Below are 15,236 nucleotides of genomic sequence, written 5' to 3' on the forward strand. Positions count from 1 at the left end.
TTTACAAGCGCCTTGCCCGAACTCAACATTACCCTTCATCTACCCGACGACTTCTACTCATCCCTCCTCCGGTGTTCTGGGATACTTCTTTTCCTCTTTTCTCCCCCTCTCCCCACATGACTCCTTGCGTAGCATACGCCCCCGATCAACGCTTTCCCTTCTTGTAGATTTGCTTTCGCGCTACGGGGTTTGCATTCTAGTCGATTAAACGAAGTCGTGACGGGTATCCATCCCTTGCCGAGATACCCCGGGTTGCTGCCTCTTCGGTTTGGCAAGTTTGCTCGCCAGGACACCTTGCCTGTTTCCTACCCTGAAGCTTTACAGGACATCAAAAAGCTGCCAGCTTCAGCAACGCGATATCGACGGCCAGTTGGGGATCACCTGCAGCTTCGCCGATAGCCCAGCCAAACGCGCTCCCGTAAGCCGTGCGTTGCATGCACGCCTGCTTTGCACCAAAGGATTTATCGGGTTCCGAATTCGGTAAATCCCCGTCGCCGTCTCTCAGTGCAGCTGCCGCCCGGGCGTCGATCGGTTGCGGTCCCTATTACATGACAAGCTGCTAGAGCCCGCTCTGCAACTACTTTCTGTCGACCACGCCCCTGCGAAACTCTCAGAACCGCAATCATGGGAGACGCAGACAGCCACGGTGCCGCCAATGGCTCCGGTAGCAGTCGAAATGGTGTCACAGTCCCCCGCATCAATGGCAAGGCGTCATATGCCGAAAAGCGAAAGGTGGCCGCGCACTTCATCGGTGGCAACAAGCTGGAAAACGCGCCTGCCTCCAAGGTGAAGGAATTCGTCGCCAACAACGATGGGCATACCGTGATCACAAATGTGAGTTCATTATTTGCTCGTCCAGAAGAATGCTCTCCAGTTTCGCCCAGTGTTCTGGGTAAAACGGGACAACCGCTAACAGCTTCTCCGAACCGCAGGTTTTAATTGCAAACAACGGTATTGCCGCCGTAAAAGAGATCCGATCTGTGCGAAAATGGGCCTACGAAACATTCGGCGACGAACGGGCTATCAAATTCACCGTGATGGCCACGCCAGAGGATCTGCAAGCGAACGCCGACTACATTCGAATGGCAGACCACTACGTCGAAGTACCAGGCGGCACCAATAACCACAACTACGCGAACGTCGAGCTTATTGTCGACGTTGCTGAGCGTATGGACGTACATGCTGTCTGGGCAGGATGGTGAGTTTGCATTTTGAGATGCGGAACACGAATTCGAAGTGGTCATACTGATCGGTTGCAAATAGGGGTCATGCGTCGGAAAACCCGAAACTCCCGGAGTCGCTAGCTGCATCGCCAAAAAAGATTGTCTTTATCGGCCCACCAGGCTCGGCTATGCGGTCCCTTGGCGACAAGATCTCCTCTACAATCGTCGCTCAACACGCCGACGTTCCTTGCATCCCGTGGTCGGGGACAGGCGTCGACAAGGTTACCGTCGATGAAGATGGGATTGTGACGGTTCCAGACGATGTCTACCTCAAGGGCTGCGTTACGTCTTGGGAAGAAGGCCTCCAGAAAGCCAAGGAAATTGGCTTCCCTGTTATGGTCAAGGCCTCTGAAGGCGGCGGTGGCAAGGGTATCCGCAAGGTTCTCAGCGAAGACGGCTTCGAGGAGCTTTATAAGGCCGCGGCTAGCGAGATCCCGGGGTCTCCCATCTTCATTATGAAGCTGGCAGATAGTGCGAGACATTTGGAGGTTCAGCTTCTTGCGGATCAATATGGGAACAATATCTCTCTTTTCGGCAGAGATTGCTCGGTGCAACGGAGACATCAGAAGATTATCGAAGAAGCACCAGTGACAATTGCGAAACCGAACACCTTCAAGGCCATGGAGAACGCCGCTGTCCGCCTTGGAAGGCTTGTCGGTTACGTCTCCGCCGGAACTGTGGAATACCTTTATTCGCACGCCGACGACAAGTTCTACTTCCTGGAACTCAACCCGCGTCTGCAGGTCGAGCACCCAACCACTGAAATGGTCAGCGGGGTTAACCTTCCCGCCGCCCAGCTCCAGGTTGCGATGGGTCTCCCCCTGCACAGGATCAAGGACATCAGGCTCCTGTATGGCGTTGATCCCAAAACAGCAACAGAAATCGACTTTGAGTTCAAGGACCCAGCGAGCGAGAAGACCCAGAGGCGGCCGACGCCGAAAGGCCACACAACTGCGTGCCGCATTACCTCCGAAGATCCTGGTGAGGGGTTCAAGCCGTCTAACGGTGTACTCCACGACCTAAATTTCCGCTCCAGCTCAAACGTTTGGGGCTACTTCTCTGTCGGATCTGCAGGTGGCATCCACAGCTTTTCGGACTCCCAGTTTGGCCATATTTTTGCCTACGGCGAGAATCGCGCTGCGTCACGGAAGCACATGGTCGTTGCACTCAAGGAACTGAGCATCCGCGGTGACTTCCGTACGACTGTTGAGTATCTGATCAAGCTTCTTGAGACGGAGGCTTTCGAGGACAATACCATTACTACCGGCTGGCTCGACGAGTTGATCTCCAACAAGCTCACTGCAGAACGGCCAGACCCCATGCTTGCTGTTGTTTGCGGCGCTGTGACCAAGGGACACATTGCCAGCGAGGCATGCATGGCGGAGTACCGAGCTGGCCTTGAGAAGGGCCAAGTCCCCTCCAAGGATATCCTCAAGTCCGTCTTCCCAGTGGACTTCATCTATGAAGGCTTCAGATATAAGTTCACTGTGACTCGTTCGAGCCCCGACAGCTATCACCTCTTCATCAATGGCTCTAAGTGCTCGGTCGGCGTCCGTGCTCTCAGTGACGGTGGCCTCTTGATCCTTCTTGACGGCCGCAGCCACAATGTCTACTGGAAAGAGGAAGTTGCCGCAACCCGAATCTCCGTTGACAGCAAGACATGTCTCCTTGAGCAGGAGAACGACCCGACTCAGTTACGGACACCTTCTCCCGGCAAACTTGTCAAGTACTCGGTAGAGAATGGCTCGCATGTCAGGGCTGGCCAGACCTTCGCCGAGGTCGAGGTTATGAAGATGTACATGCCTCTGATTGCTCAAGAGGATGGTATTGTACAGCTTATCAAGCAGCCGGGCGCCACACTCGAGGCTGGAGACATCCTCGGCATATTGGCACTGGACGACCCCAGTCGTGTCAAGCAGGCTCAGTCCTTTATCGGACAACTCCCAGAGTTTGGTTCGCCAGTTATCATGGGCAGCAAGCCATCCCAGAGGTTCACTGTTCTGTACAACACACTCAAGAACATCTTCATGGGCTTTGACAACCAGGTGATTATGCTTTCAACGCTCAAGGAGCTCATCGAGGTGCTCCGCGACCCCAAGCTTCCCTACAGCGAGTTTTCTGCACAGTTCTCTGCCTTGCACGCCCGTATGCCTCAAAAGCTCGATGCGCAGTTCACCCAGGTGCTCGATCGTGCGCTGCAGAGGCAAGCTGAGTTTCCTGCACGAAACTTGGCCAAGGTGTTCCAGAAATTTTTGGATGACAACATTGCCTCTAAAGCGGACGCCGACTTGTTGAAGGCCACCCTAGAACCACTCACCACGGTGCTTGACCTCTACGCCGATGGCCAGAAGGTCAGGGAGCTGCAGGTGATCTCAGATCTCTTGAAGACCTACACAGATGTGGAGCATCTCTTCTCAGGCCGGAGATTGCAGGATGAGGAGGTCATTCTCAAGCTCCGTGACGAGAACAAGGACGACATCCAGAATGTCGTTCTCACAGTTCTGTCCCACAGCAGACTCGCGGCAAAGAACTCGCTTGTTTTGGCTATTCTTGAGGAATACCGCCCCAACAAGCCAAATGTGGGCAACGTTGCCAAAGCCCTTCGACCCGTGCTCCGCAAAATGGCCGAGTTGGAGTCTCGCCAGACGGCAAAAGTGTCGCTGAAGGCTCGCGAGATCCTCATCCAATGCGCTCTCCCATCCCTCGAAGAGAGAACGGCCCAAATGGAGCACATCCTCCGCTCTTCTGTTGTCGAGTCACGCTACGGCGAGACGGGCTGGGACCACAGAGAGCCCAGCTTGGAGATTATCAAGGAGGTTGTCGACTCGAAGTACACGGTATTTGATGTCCTGACCGCCTTCTTTGCCCATGAGGACTCTTGGGTTTCTTTGGCCGCCACTGAGGTCTACGTGCGCCGGGCCTACCGAGCCTACATCCTGAAAAAAATTGAGTACCACTGCGACGAGACAGACACGCCGACCTTCGTGTCTTGGGATTTTGCTCTGCGGAAGATTGGCCAGTCAGAGTATGGACTGCCTCTCATGTCTGCCGCCCCGTCATCTCCGGCTACCCCTGTCGACCACAGCTTCAAGCGCATCCACTCCATCAGCGATATGTCCTACCTGACTCAAAAGACACAAGAAGAGCCTATCCGCAAGGGAGTCATCGTTCCTTGCAGGTACATTGAGGATGCTGAAGAGCTGTTGTCCAAGGCTCTCGACACGCTGCCTGTGGCAGGAGGATTGCGCAAGAAGAGCGCTAGTGGGCTCATCCCCGATCTCAATGGCAAGCGCCGCCCCGCGGTGCCAACACCACGTCTAGAAAGCCTAGATGAGCTCTCGGCTGTTGTCAACGTTGCCATTCGCGACGCTGAGGGTCGAAGTGACGATGAAATCCTCAAGGATATTCTTCCCGTCGTGCACCAGTTCAAGGACGAGCTCTTCGCTCGCCGCGTCCGTCGACTGACCTTCATCTGCGGCCGCAATGACGGGTCGTACCCTCTCTACTACACTTTCCGTGGGCCGGAGTACATTGAGGATGACAGCATTCGTCACATTGAGCCAGCGCTTGCCTTTCAGCTCGAACTGGGACGTCTCTCCAAGTTCAAGGTCAAGCCCGTCTTCACTGAAAATAAAAACATTCACGTGTACGAGGCTGTGGGCAAGCTCATGGACACGGACAAGCGATATTTTACGCGAGCAGTCATCCGTCCTGGCCGACTTCGTGATGATATTCCTACGGCTGAATACTTGATCTCGGAGGCTGACCGAGTCATTAATGATATCTTTGATGCTCTCGAGATCATCGGCAACAACAACTCGGATCTCAACCACATGTTCATCAACTTCGCACCAGTCTTCCCGTTGGAGCCAGAAGAGGTTGAGCACTCCCTCCAGGGCTTCCTTGATCGTTTCGGTTCTCGTGCGTGGCGCCTCCGCGTCGCGCAGGTCGAGATTCGTATCATCTGCACCGACCCCGCCACCGGCATGCCGTATCCTCTTAGGGTAATCATCACCAACACCTCTGGGTTTGTTATCCAGGTTGAGATGTATGTCGAACGCAAGTCTGAGAAGGGAGAGTGGGTCTTCCAGTCGATTGGCGGCACCACAAAGATTGGCTCAATGCATCTGCTCCCTGTGTCGACGCCTTACGCAACCAAGAACTGGCTTCAGCCGAAGCGATACAAGGCACACTTGATGGGTACTCAGTTCGTCTACGACTTCCCTGAACTTTTCCGCCAGGCCATCCAAAACAGCTGGGCCAAGGCCGTCAAGAAGCATCCCACTCTGCAAGACAAGCAGCCGCCTGTTGGCGAATGCATCGAGTTCAATGAACTCGTTCTCGACGACCAGGACAATCTGGCCGAGGTGTCACGTCTTCCTGGCACCAACAGCTGCGGAATGGTTGGCTGGCTCATCAATGCTAAGACCCCCGAGTATCCGAAAGGCCGCAAGTTCATTGTCGTTGCCAACGACATCACTTACAACATCGGCTCATTCGGCCCTAAGGAAGATGACTACTTCTTCAAGTGCACTGAGCTGGCTCGCAAGCTTGGTATCCCGCGCATCTATCTTTCGGCAAATTCCGGTGCTCGTCTGGGTCTCGCCAACGAATTGATGCCTCACTTCAGCGTCGCTTGGAATGATACCAGCAAACCTGAGGCCGGCTTCAAGTATCTCTACCTCGACGATGCGGCCAAGAAACGCTTTGAGACAAGTGTCATCACCGAAGAAATCACCGAGGGCGGCGAGAGACGCCATAAGATCGTCACGATCGTCGGCGCCGAAGATGGCCTTGGCGTTGAGTGCTTGCGGGGCTCAGGTCTCATCGCGGGTGCGACGAGCAGAGCCTACAACGACATTTTCACATGTACTCTCGTCACCTGCCGCTCCGTCGGTAAGTTTGAGAAACAAAAGACATATTGGTCAGCCGAGGACGTATGCTAACTGCTATCAGGAATCGGTGCCTACCTTGTTCGTCTTGGCCAGCGTGCTGTCCAGATTGAGGGCCAGCCCATCATTCTCACCGGTGCGCCTGCGCTCAACAATTTGCTGGGTCGCGAGGTTTATACCTCGAACCTTCAACTCGGCGGCACCCAGATCATGTACCGCAACGGTGTATCCCATCTAACTGCGAACGATGACTTTGCTGGCGTGTCGAAGATTGTTGAGTGGATGTCATTTGTGCCAGACAAGCGTAACAACCCGGTTCCCATCAGCCCGAGCGTTGACAGCTGGGACCGCGATGTCATGTATATGCCGCCTCAGAAACAGCCCTATGACGTCAGATGGATGATTAGCGGTAGGGATGATGAGGACGGCTTCCAGCCCGGTCTCTTCGACAAGGACTCGTTCGTCGAGACGCTAGGTGGATGGGCGCGCACTGTTGTTGTAGGCCGTGCTCGACTTGGAGGCATCCCCATGGGTGTCATCGCTGTCGAGACACGGTCCGTCGAGAACATCACGCCTGCCGATCCTGCCAACCCCGATTCTATTGAGCAGGTGTCGAACGAAGCCGGCGGTGTCTGGTATCCCAACTCGGCCTTCAAGACTGCTCAGGCTATCAATGACTTCAACTACGGTGAGCAGCTTCCGCTGATGATCCTTGCCAACTGGCGTGGGTTCTCCGGTGGCCAGCGCGACATGTACAACGAGGTTCTCAAGTACGGCTCCTACATCGTCGATGCCCTCGTCAAGTTTGAGCAGCCCGTCTTCATCTACATCCCGCCCTTTGGCGAGCTTCGTGGTGGCTCATGGGTCGTTGTCGACCCCACCATCAACCCGACGGCCATGGAGATGTACGCGGATGTTGAGGCTCGTGGTGGTGTTCTCGAACCGGAGGGCATCATCGGGATCAAGTATCGCAAGGACAAGCAACTCGAGACCATGGTTCGCTTGGATCCCGTCTATGCTGCTCTCAAGAAGCAGATGGGCGCCACCAATCTGTCTAAGGAGGACTCTGACGCGATTAAGAAGAAGATGAACATCCGTGAACAGCAACTTCTGCCCGTCTATGCTCAGATCAGCGTGCAATTCGCTGACCTCCACGACCGCGCTGGCCGCATGAAGGCCAAGGGAGTCATCCGCGAGGTTTTGGAGTGGCAAAATGCACGCCGCTTCTTCTATTGGCGTGTTCGCAGAAGGCTCAACGAAGAGTACATTCTCCGGCGCATCGCTGCTTCGACAACCGCGGTTGGGCTTCACAGCAAGACGACCGGGGCCGCAGCCCCAACTACACCGCAGGTTCGCACTCGTCACCTCCACCTCCTTGAGGCGTGGTGTGGCGTTGCAAACTTTGACAAGAGCGATCGCGAGGTGGCGATCTGGTACGAGGAGAATCGCAAGCTGGTCCACGACAAGGTTGAGGGCCTCAAGGCTGATGCCATCGCGGCTGAGATGCGAGACCTGATTCGCCTTGGCTCCACTGCAAGCAAGGATCCCGCCGAGGGTTCCGCGTGGAAGGGTGTCCGGGAGATTCTGAGTGTGATGCCGGTGGAAGAGAGGGACAAGGTGCTCAAGTACCTGAAGCACGTGTAAGGGTATGTTTTTGGGCAAGGCTATGCTTAGCGATGACTGCCGAGCAGTACTGTATAACGCGGCTTGGCTGAGAGAGGTGAGAAAAAGGCGGGCCATTTTTTATTACATGTCAACATACACGCAGGTTGACCCGATGGTTGGGAGGATTTGGGCGTTTTTCCATTTACTTATTATGGATGTTTGCTTCTTGGTGCAACGCGGACTTTGAGCATTTATTTACATGTTTCTTCTTTTCATTACGATGTTGGGGGTTGTTAGAGACTCTGTCTGTGTGTGCGAGTACTCAGCGATTCATCTTGTTCTCTCGCTATTATTCCAGTTTACAGAAGATTAGGATTACATACGGTATTTAATTGTTAAACAGCCCCTTAATCTAACCCCATCAAGATGTGACGAACTTTCCAGACCAAGCTTCTCTTGTAGACATCACCGTCGCCACGGCGGCAAAGACAGGTGAAGGCGAATGTGTGCACAGGCTCTGGCCAGGCACGCAGGTGGTGAGAGGTCAAGACGTTTCGTGTACCTCATAATGAGAGTTATAGGCCTGGTAAATGTTTCTCTTTTCACGGATACCTTTTTCTCGATCTTAATGACAGCCAGCACAGAGGTGTTCCAGAACCCCCATTGCCGTTCGGGAAGTGGGCTTGTGAAGTTCTCCACAGCATCTTGTCCCTCCAGAAGAGCGTCGGGGATAGGCGTCTAACACCACTGGCAGTCTATGTGCGAACCAAACAAGATGAGTGAGTTGCCTTGGTATGTACTATCTTCAGAAACAGACGCAGTTGTTTGGTGCTTATTTCGGTATTTACATGGGGTTAATGGAACTTTATTTCGCAAAAGGGGATTTTGAAAGACGAGAGAGAGCCCGGATGGGGTGGGGCAGGCAGTGATATTCTTTCAGTGTGCACAGCTCCCTCATCCAGCTGCGCAGGTGCATGTTCGTGGTTTCCGGGACTGCGGAAGCAGGCGAGTCTGTGCAACTACGTGTGTGCTTCCGTAAATGGAAGCATTGTGTGCCACTCCAGAGAGAGACGTGGGACAGATATCCGATGCCATTGCTTATTGCCTTATACCGGCAGTCACCGCCGTAGATGGCTCAGTGAGCGAGCGAGCGCATCCACTGCCGTTTTAGGGGTGGAGAAGGCGGGGGGGTGCCATTTTGGGCTGGTTGCCCGCCTGGAAGATCGTGCTGCAGGGTCCCGAACGGTGACGTCTTTGAGAGCTTGCAAGGAACGACTGCGTGCCTGCCTCTTTCACACTGCAGTCAGCGCGGACGGAGGTTCGAGCTTCCGAGAATCCATAGGCTGCTCCCCATGTTTTGGTCCCGTCATCGGTTTGCCGAAGGGCCTGTCAGCAGGCAGGAACGATGAGGTGTTGTTGGATTAGAGGCCAGTCCTGCTGTAGGGCTCGGTGCCTGGGTGCTTAGCGTGCTACCCACTAATCTAGCGCTGACGGCGTTCCGCCCTGCCCCGGCCCCCATCCGTTTCTTCCCCAGGAGACCCGAGGTAACAGCTCCCCTTCCACAGCCAGCCATGGGCACTTGGGTGTTTTGTTCTGGGTGGGCGGGCTGCTCAATCTCCGTCCGTCACGCCCTGGCTCAGTTTGAACCGCAGCATCGGCAAATTTGTCCCGATTGAGCGACGGGTCTGTGTTGCTGTCCAGGCTTGGCAGAAGCTAGCTCGAGAGTCCGATCAGTTTCGGCAGGCCTTGCGGACAAATTTCATCTCATTGACCAATCCTCAGCCGGTCATGGCTCCTCGGTTTTACGAGCGCAAGACATGTGCGACACTGTATAGGATGGCACACGGGGGGGGGGCGCTTCCTCCCATGCACAGGTCACGAAGGTGACTTCAGCACAACGAAAAGCAGATATTTGATCGCCCGAGACATTTTCGAAATGCATACTGAGGCTATCTGAACGCCAATTTGAGCTGTCAAATCGACTACCTAGGTCGCCTAGAGGACTTAAACGCCCTGCGAGCTGTTTCTACCCCAGGCGGTGGTCGAGAAGCTCTCCGTCGAAGGACTTCAGATGGCAGAACGGCCAGCCTGACAGGGATCAGGAGGCCGCCCTCTCGAGCGCGTCCAGTGACGTACCAGTGTCTACCAGGGGGGACCCTGGCGTCCGATGATTTGTACCGGTAACGCTATGAATCTGGGTCGATGCCATCTATCGTGCAGGATGGGGGCTTGTTGGCGCATGCCGTGCAGCAATTGCGAATCACATCTGGCGGGTATGGCTGGCCTCCCCCCCTTTTTTTTTGGCTTGGCTTGGCTTGGCCGCAGGGGCGAAGATATTTTGCTGCAGCCTTGATCCGAACCTATCTGTCTTACACACTGTCTTATGACTTTTCTCAACCCGCGGGAACTGTTCCAGGGCCCCGTCTCATTAGGTCGCTATCGCGGCTCCTAGCTGCCGTCTCTTACCCCCTTGTCACCGTTGATCTGTACCTCCCATGGGTCGTTTGCCCATCGGGGAAAAAATCCGGGGCCGAGACCAAAAAGACCCTGAAAAAGCCACCAAAATTTCCGAACCGTGGCGCCGGTTACGTGGGGTGGTCTCTCTTCGTGTGAACACTTGTTTGTAGTTGCTGTGATTCTTTTCATCCTTTTTCGTCCCAATTTTGCACCCCACAGCCCTTCTCTTATTGGCAGCTCAGTGCAAGTCAGCCACCAAGTTGAGACAAGGTCCGTGACAGGTCACGTAGTCGATAGCTCTTGCATTCTACACTCTACAAAGACAGTGAGGTGTCGTGTAGCATGAAAATACACGGGTGGTGTTCCCGTGGCGTTAAACTTTCTTTTTCGGTGCTTGTGTCTCTTCACTACTTAGTTCGGCCACAGCTGTATACACCTCGATACCGATTAAGCACACCCTCCCCCTTTTTAGATGCTCCCTTGATACCTATTCAGCCTTCTAATCCAATGATAATTAGTAAAAGCTACGAGGAGGTCTTGCTACCCACCCGTAGCCAATCCCATAACAGCCATTACTCATTTGTCCATCAGAGCTATGGTAGGTGTTCTGACCCGACCAACAGGAGACCTCCATCCCAATGGCTGTTACTTGAACTTCCCAGAACCATGCTAGGGACGTGCCTGTATCTTGTTGCAGTTACTTTGAATGAAGTTCCCTTCCTAATCAGTAGAGCAGAGCCGCATCCTTTCTGGTCATTCTGCCAGCAAAGGGAGGCCAGCAGTCAGGGGCTCACAGACAGACCACCACGTCCTCAGATCAAGAGCCGCAGGTCACCCGCCAGGAACGCAGCAGATTACAGATCTGACACGCAATTGTCACCAAGGTTCAAGGGCATATCGCATCTGATGAGGATAGTTTGTCGGTGGCAGTCAGAACCAACTAACTCTGTCATCTCAACATTTGTCTGGCTGGTAACAGCTCCAAAAAAAAACCAATTCCAAATCAATTGAACCAACAGCCCCTGACTGGGCAGGCCAGTCGCTCTTGAGAATGAATGACATTGAGGTCGGGACGTCCGCCCACCACGTCCATCCATCACACCCTCCAAGTGAAACCGGACATGAACAAAGAGCCATTCTCCCTTGTTCTCCATCCTCGGCCTCCACTCTCTCGTGTATATATATTCTGGACTCGACCCTCCTTCCTACTTAACCTCCACAGCCAAGCAGCCCACGACAAAGGCGCCTCTGGACCTGGTACCCAAAAACCCAAGGCATCGCTCAATACAACATCCCGCCCCAGTCTTCAAGAGTCCCTAACGGCTACTACAGCCTTGCTTCAGCAAAAAATGGACGACTATGAATTTCCCGTCGAGGTTCACATGTCGGTCAGGCCGCCTGTTACTATTCAGGCCGGCGTAGCTTGGAATTTCCCAATCGTGGTTCAACCAGATAGCGGGGATGCGAGTTACAATGCGAACCTGGTCGCTCAACTATGCCTCCTGACGCTTGATAGACAGGATGTCCCACCCAATTTTGCCAGTGTGACATACAATCAGGGATCGGCTTTCCAGATACCAAACGCCCTCTCTATCCCGGTGTATCATGGCATTAGTGGTCTGAATATCTCGACGCCGGGGACTTACAGGGTGTGTGTCCTCATGATTGGAATGGACAGTCAGGGTTACAGAGTTGTCGGCCAAAACAGCGAGTCCGTGGTCCAGGTCGTTGCATACCGTATTAACCCATTGACCCCGAGTAAGCTCCCCAACACCTCGGCCATCCATGTTTTCCCGTTCCCTCGTTTAGGTCTACTTGCACTGGCCGGTTCTCCCTTTTCGAGAGCCAGCTTGAGAATACAGAGCTAACCATTAAACCTTTGAAAATCAACTAGCGGACGATGAGATGGCCAAGATTCGGGATCTTCGCAGAGTCGGCTATAGAGGATAAAACAAGGCTGGCGTGTTAGATCTTCTCGGATGCCGCGGGGGGGCGGGTTTCTTTTTTGGTATTTCTGGGGCAGCAGGCGCTTCATAGCGACAACTAGCTGTAGAGGTGCAGGTCTAGTGAGAGACCAAGGCCGACAAGCACTTGCTCCCCTGCAGAATTCTCTTCTTGGCACTTCCACACGCGTTGGTCGCCGGTCAGGTTGATGCAGATTTTTTCTTCATTGGTAATTCCGAAAGGGCCGAGGTTTTGGGAAACACATCCGACTTGCAGAAACCATATATGTGGCGCCTGGAACGGACCAGCTCGGGTGGACTTTTCTTTTTTTGGGGCGCTTGACGCCGGGGAGTATCCAATATATTTAGACAGGAGCCCCCCGAACTATGTATAACCGTCTATCACTTAATATCTACACTCATTTTTGACGGCGCAGTCTGACCTCAGTTATTGCTCTGTGTGCTTGCGGTTACAGCATATGTTTTTCATTAAGATGCTATCTGGGGCTTTGTCTTTATATATTCACCAAAAACTCGCCAATCTCTATTAAACAGCATGTAAGCAAATCAACTAGCTTGTGCTTGCTACGTCACTAGATACCCCGTCAGTCGAAATGCTCTATCTCGTCTCTAGCAATCAGAGTTCACCTTCCACTTCCACTATGCGAGTCACGAGGCTAGCCAAGGTAACCAGGTGGTGAGATTGCAGCTCCTTGGGAGACCTCCTTTTTTCGGCCCATAGGTGTTGGCGTCTTCGACGGGCAAGTGGATACCGTCATTATTCCATCATTGTTCCGTCGTTATCTTGTACTGCTTCGGCGCCTGTCAGAGAAGAAAAAGGAAAAATCAATGGAAGAGCGGAGCTAGAGTCATCGGGGTAAGTCGACGAGGCGCCGGCAGGGCTCCTCATCGGGTGTCAAAGGCGCATGCTCATTTGCTGCTGCGGTTGTGCTCATCGGATAGGAATAGGGTGACACAAGTGCCAACTGCAGCCAAAAAACCGAATTGCAAAAATAACAAAAAAACCCCCAAGGGAAGCGGAGATTTGTTTCTTCGATGCCTAGCCTTCATTGGTACGTCTAGATCGAAACAATCATGTCTTGTGCCTTTTGCATAGCTTCTGTGGGGTGAAGATGGGATATACTAGAACAGGCACTGTACGCACAGCATTCCCTGTCCTCTTGAACGCCACACAATATGCCACGACAACATGTCCGAGGCTGAGACTGAGACGGCGGCCAGTTGCAGCCCCCAGCTGCAGCCCCTAGTTGCAGCCCAAGGGGGCCTAGCTGATGTCACTTATGCACGACACATCGAATAAGCTGCCAGCTGTGTGGGTGCGGAACCAAGCTGGCGTCTGCAAGAGAGGTGAAGGTGTGTGCAGACGGTGCGACAGTCCTGACGTAGATGGCGATAGCCGCCCTATTTCCCTCCCCGCCCCTGGTACCAGGCCACCACCCACACAGAGGCCAGCCGAACAGCCACGGTGCCACACGCAAGAAGAAAGAATAGAGAAAAGAAACTATGCTGAGGAGATTTGCGGCGTCAATCAGTAACTGCAACTCGCATCTCCTCGGACACTTTTGCGGCTCTGCAGTGCTCGGCGAGCATTGCCCGCATCGGAACAATTCAGGCCGAGGAAGAGGCCAAGGGCCTATCTCCGAGTGGCTTTCAGCTGACCGTCCGAGTGAGAAATCACGAGACGATAGTCACAAATATTTTCCCCTTTGGAACCAGCCAAACGACCGGAACGGAGCAAGCCGTCGGCACAGCTTGTTTCCGAGCTTAGCTGCACCTCTCCTCTGCAGCGGCCAGGGGCTCTGGTCAGTCTGGTGCTCCACCAGGCCATGTTGTGGTTCGCACGGCGGTTCGCACGGCGGTTCGCATAGGCGGAGATCCATATCTGATTTCGTTCCTTGGCTTCCTTGAGGTGACGAGAACTGTCCATGAAAGTGAACGTTGACTCTGAGTTACACTGAAAACAGCAACTTGGGCAAGAAGAGCTTTCGAGCGTGGTTGGAGTTGCTCGGGTGACTCGCAGGACATCATCGCTGGCCGCCGGATTAAGATAACCCACCCTGCACGTGTAAAATGCAAACAGAGGCTTAGGTTCTCAGCGGTGGCATTGCTGTCCTTGGTAACTAGCCGCCGTCGAAGGGGTTTCACAGGGCCAGCACCACCCGTGAGTGAGACGGGCAGTTACAGGACATGTTGGCGTGATAGACGATGGCTTGAACACATCGTCAAGCCTAGCTTAGTTTTGTACGCTGAAAACAGTAGTTCCGAGCTGTGACGTGATTCTGAGCTGTGACATGAAATGGAGGCTTACCTCACAGCGCCCCTGATATTTTGCTACTGATTGGATCACTGGATGGGCTCGCGTTTCGTGACTACAAGCTATTGACAAATATCCTTCAAGTTTCTTCGGATGCCGAGCTTTGGGGCCAATGGGAGTCATCAAAAGCTGCTTGGTCATGGTGAAACGATAATCGTGAATGGTCATAGGCACCTCCTCGTCCTGTACTTCCCAACTTGCCTCAGTAGCGCCTAGTACAGGCCAATCAATACCGGCTATGGCCTCTCTCGACGTGTCTGTCTCCATATCCGACGTGGTTTTCGGGCTGGTTTTCCTCTTTTCACCCGTAACCGGATATCTTCCCCGTTTGTTTTCGTTAAGCAGCGTGACGGACTGTTCAACATCGGTCCGTTTCTAATTAGGAGCCACACCTCGTTACACAAGGGCAACAGGCGGCTTCTAGCTAGAGTCTCGATATCTGCAAGATGACCACACCATTATGCATGTCTTCGGACCCCAGTTTCCTCCTGAGCAGCTTCGACCGAAAAAGCCACATGGAAGGGTGTGGGGACACATCCCACCCAGCCTGGCTAGAAACAAAAGGCTCTTTCTCCCCTCAGTCATTCACTCAAGAGGCGCTGTGCGTGATCCGACACAATGTGAGTCTGTGGTGGCTTGCGTCTCCATCTTATACTAACCGGCTTCGAATGAAATCAATCAGGAAGACGCGAGTCTCAGCCATCTCGGAACTGGCATTGCCACGAAAGCACACGAAACAGGATAACCCAGTAGATACCCTCCCTCACCAAACCATTGACCT

The 15,236-nt window shown here is 53.7% G+C and overlaps 1 protein-coding gene across 1 annotated transcript; it reads left to right on the top strand.

Moving 5' to 3' along the window:
* Positions 1–624: 624 nt before the first annotated feature.
* Positions 625–7,759, top strand: B0T26DRAFT_751691 (acetyl-CoA carboxylase; the record flags this gene model as incomplete). The annotated part of the gene is made up of 4 exons (XM_060445418.1): positions 625–834; positions 933–1,198; positions 1,264–6,119; positions 6,180–7,759. The coding sequence occupies 4 exons, from the start codon at positions 625–627 to the stop codon at positions 7,757–7,759; spliced, it is 6,912 nt and encodes a 2,303-aa protein (XP_060296450.1).
* Positions 7,760–15,236: the final 7,477 nt, after the last annotated feature.

This window comes from Lasiosphaeria miniovina, assembly GCF_030549165.1.
Source record: "Lasiosphaeria miniovina strain SMH2392-1A chromosome Unknown B0T26scaffold_4, whole genome shotgun sequence".
Taxonomy (NCBI): domain Eukaryota; kingdom Fungi; phylum Ascomycota; class Sordariomycetes; order Sordariales; family Lasiosphaeriaceae; genus Lasiosphaeria; species Lasiosphaeria miniovina.